At 40.4% G+C, this 8,075-nt stretch overlaps 3 protein-coding genes across 4 annotated transcripts in view; 2 read left to right on the top strand and 1 right to left on the bottom strand.

Annotated features, from left to right (window-relative positions):
• Window positions 1-1,294, top strand: part of LOC104757704 — a 3,115-nt gene extending 1,821 nt beyond the window's left edge. The window contains exons 4-6 of the mRNA XM_019231531.1: window positions 6-77; window positions 282-410; window positions 638-1,294. Coding sequence (XP_019087076.1) covers window positions 6-77; window positions 282-410; window positions 638-1,101 — 665 coding nt within the window. The 3' untranslated portion in view covers window positions 1,102-1,294. The remainder of the gene's footprint in view (window positions 1-5; window positions 78-281; window positions 411-637) is intronic.
• Window positions 1,224-5,300, bottom strand: LOC104746562 (MLO-like protein 10). Of its 2 annotated transcripts, XM_010468082.1 has the most exons (16): window positions 4,922-5,300; window positions 4,604-4,832; window positions 4,469-4,526; window positions 4,193-4,380; window positions 3,997-4,113; window positions 3,857-3,917; window positions 3,689-3,777; window positions 3,105-3,179; window positions 2,933-3,021; window positions 2,802-2,851; window positions 2,675-2,715; window positions 2,420-2,593; window positions 2,272-2,307; window positions 2,088-2,155; window positions 1,946-2,006; window positions 1,224-1,831 (listed from the first exon to the last, which is right to left on the bottom strand). In XM_010468082.1, exons 2-16 carry the CDS (start codon window positions 4,802-4,804, stop codon window positions 1,430-1,432), a joined length of 1,710 nt encoding a protein of 569 aa, XP_010466384.1. In that variant the 5' UTR covers window positions 4,805-4,832; window positions 4,922-5,300; the 3' UTR covers window positions 1,224-1,429. The 2 variants fall into 2 exon arrangements, with proteins under 2 accessions (XP_010466384.1, XP_010466376.1); XM_010468074.1 differs by having other exon boundaries at window positions 4,604-5,300.
• The window catches only part of LOC104746537 (protein PIN-LIKES 7), a 3,041-nt gene continuing 2,006 nt past the window's right edge, over window positions 7,041-8,075 (top strand). The window contains exons 1-4 of the mRNA XM_010468048.2: window positions 7,041-7,292; window positions 7,388-7,467; window positions 7,556-7,680; window positions 7,800-7,921. Of these exons, the coding sequence (XP_010466350.1) occupies window positions 7,158-7,292; window positions 7,388-7,467; window positions 7,556-7,680; window positions 7,800-7,921 (462 nt within the window). The 5' untranslated portion in view covers window positions 7,041-7,157. The remainder of the gene's footprint in view (window positions 7,293-7,387; window positions 7,468-7,555; window positions 7,681-7,799; window positions 7,922-8,075) is intronic.

Here is an 8,075-nt window from a genome sequence, read left to right as displayed (position 1 = left end):
AACATGTCTTGAGTGGTGCTGTGAGAATAACATCGAGTTCATTGAGGCTTGTGCCTCTAATCCTGATTTTGACAAGTGTAAGTTCTATGTTTTTCAGGCAACTCTTCCTTCTTCGTATTTACTGCAATGTTCAGTTTTTTTTTTATCTGGTTACTCTTTCTTTCCATCAAATATGAAAAAGTAGCTTGTACTGAACTTGAAAAAGTTGAGTGAGAATGGATGAGCAGAGAATATGTATTCGTCTCTAGCATTAATGAGGCTCGTCGATTGGTCTTTTGTAGGTTTATCAGTAGATGGGGATTCTCAAGGGGTTGAACGTCTATTTGGTGCTCTTTCGGCACATATGTGGCCTGGGATGGTTCTTAAATCGGGTGATAAGATAAATGATCCTGTGTTAGCTCAAGGGGAAGGTTGTTTTTTCCTTCCATTTTCTTCTCCCATATATGTTGAGGGTTCCTGCAACATCCTTACCCGGGTAGAGTTGATGTCAGACCACTTCATGACCAAAACACGAGTTCATTGGAATCTGACCAAGTGCTCGGCCAAGAAGTTGTCGGACCAAAACTCTACCCGGGCGAGGACATTTCATTTCCACTTGGATTCATGTTGATTGACTCTTATATTTCCTATTTCTCAGAGTTGTCAGAAGAAGAATCTGAATACGAATTGGAGTATGAAGTGCTATCAGCAGGCTCAGGCGACCCATGGGAGAATATCGACGAAAGATGGGTTTCTGCAAGTGGAACGCATTCATATGCAGATGCTGGTGGATCCACTTCACAGGAAAACCTCCATGTAGAAAATAATATGGTAAAAATGAATGAAGTTGTGGATGAAGAGTTGCAGCTGTCACGGCCAAGGTTAGAGCCGCAGAGTGACACTGACAGAGTAATAGTAACAGATGAAAAAGCGGTGGACACAGAAAATGAGAAATGTTATGAGTTTGAAGACGTGGAACAGTTGATGTCAGAAATAGGAAACATCCGGGACAATTTGCGATTGATGCCTGATTTCCAGAGAAAGGAAATAGCTGCGAATTTAGCGATGAAGATGGCTTCCATGTTTGGAGGTGACAGTGATGACGAGGAAGAACCTAAGTAAGTCCGTTTATATCAAGTATTGTGGAAGATCAGCGGTTTATTTGGTTCTCTATACAAATTTATCAAAATTCGTTTCTTGTTTCGTGATAGATTCTGGCAGTAATAGTCAGTTGCACGATGTAATACAAACAAAGCCAGTAAACTATTCTAGTTTCCTGGGCCGACCTGTTATGTAGCTCTTTACTTTTTCTCTAGATATGTAAGAGCTCTAGCATACAAGGTCTACAGAAATCCTAGTTGGTAACGCTTGGCAAAGCAATTTATTGACATACAGGTAATAGAAAACAAAGACCCGGATGGTGGAATTTGTTCTGCATTCATGTTGAATATCAACCAATATCGTTAGCAGGAACAGGCTTCACAAAGGAGAATTCGTTTCCAGGACTAATATCTCCAGCATATTCCATCTCTGTGGGCTGATCACCAACCCTGACGATAGTCTGTCCATCTATCGGTACAGGAGTTAATGGCTCAGCTTCAAGATCAGACATGCTTTGGTCTTCAAAGTTACTCATGTAAGAAGCTGTCGAGTGACCTGTGGTCTTGGAGCGGAGTAAAGTAGATCCAGATGCGTGAAAGGCTGAGGTAGAGGTGCTGACGCTGTCAGAACCTCCAAGGGTCTCTGTTGGTGGCTTTCTCGTTTTGCCTTTCTTCTTCACAGTCATGTGCCATTTCTTCAAGGCTTTTGCCGTTTGCTCATCAAACACAGCTTTCTTCATGTGTGAACCCATCTGCCCACATGAACAACGTAAGTTTGTTGCTTGGTTCCTTGCCACTGTACTACTATATAGCTTCGTAGACAAACAAATCTGTAGAGTAAAAGGCTGAAAATTAGGATAGTGTACCTGAGTAACTAGTGCGTACAATGGAAGTGTGATGTAGCTGCACAAAATCAAAGCTCCAACGCTGCAAATTTATCAAACTTGTTCAGCTAATTGTTCCACGAGAGATCTATCAATTGGTGTATTCGCTAGTGAATAGTGTTACCCTAGAGAGAGTTTTACGATGACAAGTTTGAAATCCGTGTGAAAACAAGATTTTAGCCCAAAAGAATACTGCATGCCAAATTAAGGAAATGTAGTTAGTCATTTATGTCATTGAGATATAGAAGAGAATACATCGGCCAAAAGGCAAACTACTGTATTGGGCGTATAAATGAAAGAGATGTTACCCAGACCCAGAAGAAGTATGTTATCTGGAAAGCATTCTGTACAAAAAGGAGGAAGCATTTAGACAGAAGTTGTAGCATGGGACTAAAGAAGAACACAAGTATAACATGCAGTGCTGACTTTGTATGGAACTAAAAGCAATTCAACTACCTGGAATAAGGCGAAATGAAGAAGATGAAGCAGCAACTGAGGGCGATTAAACCAAAAGTACTTATCTGAACCATGCACAAGAGGTATCCCTTGAACAACTGCGTGTCTCTCTGTGATTCCCAGAGCCATTCTTGTTAGGATCGCTTGAAGCTTCGTGCTTACAGCTAATATGATCTGCAAGGGTTGTAAAAATGAGACTTACAAGCCCCTGACACAACACAGTAGAAGACACGCTCAAGAGTATACTTGTCTTACAAGTACAGGCAGGATTGACGCCCAAAACAATGTTTCCCAGCCTAAACAGAGATGGGAGAATTTTTCAGCACACCAATATATAGGGCAATTAATAATCAATGATTAGGTAAAGCAAGCGAAGGCTCACCATTAACATTCAGAAGTAGGAAAATTACAAATGATGCCCACAGAAGAGGACTGCAGAGAGAAAATTTATCATCAATGTAATGTCAACAAACACCTCACCAAACTAGCATTGTTTTGTCTTGTTTCACGTACCTTATTCCAACTACCACCTTGAAATCGTCTTCCAGTGATCTTTTGATATACTTCTGGAAGTCGAACTTCCTTCCCGGAGCTAAATGGGCCTAAAAGGAGACTCGCTTTCCATAAACATGACAATGGTGTGGTGTTAGGTAAAAAACACAAGAGAGAACTGAGTTTTCCTTACAGCGATAAAGCCGTGACGCAGAGTTAAGTAGTCGGTCCTCCCGACAGATCGGAAAAACTGCTGTAGGAAGCAACCCTGACGGTTGAGAGAGAGAGAGAGAGAGAGAGAGAGAGAGAGAGAGAGAGAGAGAGAGAGAGAGAGAGAGAGAGAGAGAGAGAGAGAGAGAGAGAGAGAGAGAGAGAGAGAGAGAGAGAGAGAGAGAGAGAGAGAGAGAGAGAGAGAGAGAGAGAGAGAGAGAGAGAGAGAGAGAGAGAGAGAGAGAGAGAGAGAGAGAGAGAGAGAGAGAGAGAGAGAGAGAGAGAGAGAGAGAGAGAGAGAGAGAGAGAGAGAGAGAGAGAGAGAGAGAGAGAGAGAGAGAGAGAGAGAGAGAGAGAGAGAGAGAGAGAGAGAGAGAGAGAGAGAGAGAGAGAGAGAGAGAGAGAGAGAGAGAGAGAGAGAGAGAGAGAGAGAGAGAGAGAGAGAGAGAGAGAGAGAGAGAGAGAGAGAGAGAGAGAGAGAGAGAGAGAGAGAGAGCATATTAAATATCAATTTCTCACGAAGTACAACTTGATACTATACGAGGGCTTGCTATAGAAGAATCTCACAGCATAAAAGAAGAAGGGGATTTTTGTCCAGAAACTGGAATGTTGTCTAACGAATGACGTCTCATGAGTGAGTCTGAATCTTGATGGATCTATGCATAGAGAGAAGCCACTTTAGTGACCTGCTACATTGTAGACCAGAGACTTATGAAGAAGAAATCGCCTACGTACCGATAGAGAACTCGTAATCATGAGAAAAAGTCTCCTGCTCCCACTTTTTCCAGCCACGGATCTGCAGTTAGGTCGGAAAATGATTTGAATAGCTTCGACTTCGAAAGGAGGGTTTTGAGGTAAGGAACTTGTCGTCGTACCTTGAGTCTGCCAAGCATCATGGTGATGAAACTGTAAAGGATATGAAAGGCAGCCATGAAGAACAATAGAATGTGTAGCTGGTGCAAACCTGTGGCAGGTATGAGTTGTTCATGACCCTGCTGCGGAAAACAAGAGAGTGTTATAACAAAATACAGAGCGTAAAGTTTTTTATAACTAAAGGAAGCTAGAGATGACCTCTTTGCAGCGGGAAGAGGTAGAAGCAGCAGCTAGACGTCTGCGGTGGGTCTTGTTGTCTTGGTCATGAGTAGAAGGAGCTGCACAAGGTAACATAGAGGCTGCAGCCTTTTCAGGTATACAAATCTTGAGAATGTACTGTTCTCCGAAGGTGAGCAACAAGGAAATGAATCCTAGAATCATCAGCTCTGCATCCGTTTCACACACACACATGTCTTTAGTTTTCTTAACCAAAGCCAGTAGAAGAAAACAAGTAGTAGTAGTGTCTGGTCTTACCGGCCTTTATTTTTTCCAAGGCTTCAAGCAGAGAGTTCTTATGTTTCTCCCACAACCACTATGATTAAGAAAAACACAAAAAAGTTAAGAAGGGGATGCTTGCACAAGTGAAGGAAGAAAGAATAAAGGGCAAACCGTGGCAACTCTGTGAAGAGCCTTCTCGAGGAGAACGGAGACAAGGATGAAGAAGGTACAGACGAGGGCAACGGCCCAAGTGGGAGTTTGGGAGAGCCCTTTCTCTTTGGCGCCGCCTGAAGAGGAAGCTCGGGCGTAGCCGGTAAGCAGCAGAGAGCAGAAGAGTAAAGTGGTCCAACACAAAAAGCATCTTTTGGCCATGGCAGCCAAACGAAGAAATTATTTTGTCCTTGATTGAGTGAAATTAACAAGAGGGCAACGAGACTCAAAAAAAACATATAACAAATAAATGCAATGTTGACTTGTCCGTTTAATTACCGTGATATGTTGTTATGCATAACAATAAATTATGGGAAGAGAGATCTCAATCATCAATGACAGTGGAGGTTGAAGAGAATCAACCTAAGACGACGTCTCCTTCATGTGTCTCTCTATTCAAAACCCAACCCTTACAGTCAACAAACAACAAACTTGGCTCTCTATCAAAAACAAACTAAGTAGGAGTCTTCATTGTTTCACTTTCTTCTCTCACCCAACACAAATGACAATTTGATTGCCTATGACAGACAGATCAGAGGGGTAGAAGAACAGAATCGTCCATCATCCAACACACTTATCAATCCTTATTTGACTAATTGGTTTTGCTTTTATGATTGCTTTCCCCTTTTAGTTTGTCTTTTTCTTTTTTCTTTTCTTGAAGTACTATTTCCGCTTTTAGTTTTGTATATACCAACTTGCAACTTTATAGATTACAGAATGTTATCCTTTACTCTTGGCTATTGCTCCACTATCTTCTATTCCCACCCTCTGTATTCTTTTCTTAATTTACCCAAAATGATAATATATATATACAATGGAAGAACGAATCACCACTTTCCCTGCATGGCTGGGATAACTAATATGATTAGAGAAGTTTTAAAACAGAAAGGCTCCTCTTTGTCTTTCAAGGTTTTAGTTTCACGTAATCTGTTCATGCTATAAAGTTTATTGGTAAAGATATCTTGAAAATGATAAAACCAAAAAAAAAAAAAAGAGCTTCATTCTTCATGTGATCATCTAAATTGTTGGCCTGTGACTATGTTACCTACTAATGGGAAATGGGCTATGCCTATATTTTTAGGCCTCACAATACCTGCCTCATACATACCTACATGGGCTCTTTTAGGCCTATCTACTTATCCGGAATGAGATAATTGTAGTATAGCTAGCCGAAGAACTGTTAATGATTACTCTTCTTTTATCAAAGTAAACGGTGTCGGTGCCCTTTTGTAATCTGTAGACACGCCATTCCGAGTCATGCAACTATCTTATCTCCCGAGACTTGTTCTACCACAATCATGGTCTCATCATTCTTACCTTCTTGTTAAACAAATATTTGACTAACTCTTACTTTAATTTAGTCTTATCCTTAGCTAAAATACGTGCTTCTCCGAGACATACAAGCAAACGACGGTTTCCTCTTCCTCTAATTTGGTTTAATCCCACAAGTTTCTTTTAGCCTATCACTTTTTTATTAATTGGTTAGATACATTGCAACAAAAAAAATTATGTGGAAAATTACAAAGGAGGGTTTAGTTTGAGAGCATAAAAATACAAACCATTTGATATTGTAAAGAGGAAACAGAGAGGAGATATTCAAGATGAGATTAGTTTCCTCAAATTAAATTAAATGGCATTGTTTTCCATGTGAGCTTAGCAGAGTGGCTAGTGAAAGTGACTCATATTACAGTTGACATTTATTATTGGTCTTTGTAATAAAGTAGAGAGTATGACGAGTATTGTGGACTTGGCATCGCAATCGCAGCCATCTCTGAAGCTTGGGCGTCAAATCCAAGAGATGATTACTTTTTCTTTGTTTCTTTTTAAATGTTAGGTGATAAAGACAAATAACATTATGATTAAAAGGTCCAAATTGGCCACTTAGAAAAATGTTAGTTTGTGACAGCTTAGGTTACTTCTGTGACTCATGTGCTCGAATATCTTGTTTAGTTAAGTTAGTGGTTGGTGCACAGCCGTATTTTAGCCATGTGTATTTTGTTAAAAATTTATTGAAGGCGTCTTTGGGCTGGATTAGATATGTGAGATACACATGTCTAAGAGAAAAATAATATAGATATGATCAAAACAATTGGAAAGAAAGATATTAGGAGAAACTAGCTATTGACGACAAGTCTTACTTTGATTCTGTCAACATTAACCTGAGACGATCCCAAAAGCTTTTCGTCCCAATGAATCTTCTAATTTTGATGTCCATTTGATTTCACATGTCCGCCACCTGAGACCAACAGTACCGAGAAGCCAACTTGTCCTTTTAATCACCTTTCTTGCATGCCTTCTCCTCCTGTTGAAAAGTTGGACTCTTCTTCTTATTACACTTCATTGTATGCCACTCCGATCCTCCACATATTTATATATATATTCCCATCAATTCTCTCTATCTACACAAACAGCCAGAATATCAAAAATTTCATCTCCATATCGTTACCTTGACTGCTTCTCTTCTTCTGCAAGAAACCAGAAAAAAAAAAAAAGAAAAAAGAAAAAGAGATTAGGGATGGGTTTCTTAGAGCTGTTGGAGGTGGCTTCAATGCCAATCGTTCAAGTTCTTCTTATTAGCGTCCTTGGCGCTTTCTTGGCAACCGATTACTGCTCTCTTCTCTCTGCTGACACCCGAAGATCCGTGAACAAGGTAACCTAACCTACATCTCTGTTTTTGTTCTTTTCTTATTACCAGTGCATTCATATATCACATCACTAGTAAACTGTAAACATTTTCCTTTGCAGCTCGTGTTCGTGGTATTCACCCCCTGCATCATGTTTGCCAACCTTGCCCAGACTGTCACATTGCAGGACATTATTTCATGGTACCCACTGCACTACGTACCAGTCTTCACTTACCGCTATGGGAAAACGTGTGGCTTTGATTTGAGCAAAATCAGTTTTAATTTGCAGGTGGTTTATGCCCATAAATGTTGGAATCACCTTTCTAGTAGGAGGCATTCTTGGATGGTTGATGGTCAAGCTGCTGAACCCCAAACCTCAACTTCATGGCCTCATAATTGCTACATGTGCCTCAGGTAACATTTAAAACCTCAAAAAATATAATCAAGGAGATCCCTCAACTCTAAGTACATATATATATATATATATATAACTCATATGATATGTATATGTGTACTCCCGTATGTACGTGTAGGCAATATGGGAAACCTTATGCTTATTCTGGTCCCTGCCATCTGTGACGAGGAAGGCAGTCCTTTTGGGAATCGGAGTGTCTGCAGATCCATTGGACTCTCCTACGCATCTTTCTCTATGGCCGTAAGTCAAACTAAATATATTCTCTTGTTAAGTTTGAATTGTTGATCGTGATTAATGATTTTTGTCAAGGGCAGCTCGGGGGTTTCTACATATGGACGTACAGTTACCAACTAGTGAGAAGTTCTGCTACGCAGTTTAAAGCTCTTGCAGCCGC

This window comes from Camelina sativa, chromosome 2 (assembly GCF_000633955.1).
Source record: "Camelina sativa cultivar DH55 chromosome 2, Cs, whole genome shotgun sequence".
NCBI lineage: Eukaryota > Viridiplantae > Streptophyta > Magnoliopsida > Brassicales > Brassicaceae > Camelina > Camelina sativa.
The sequence above is the reverse complement of the archived record's forward strand: the minus strand, read 5'-3'. Positions and strand labels throughout refer to the sequence as shown.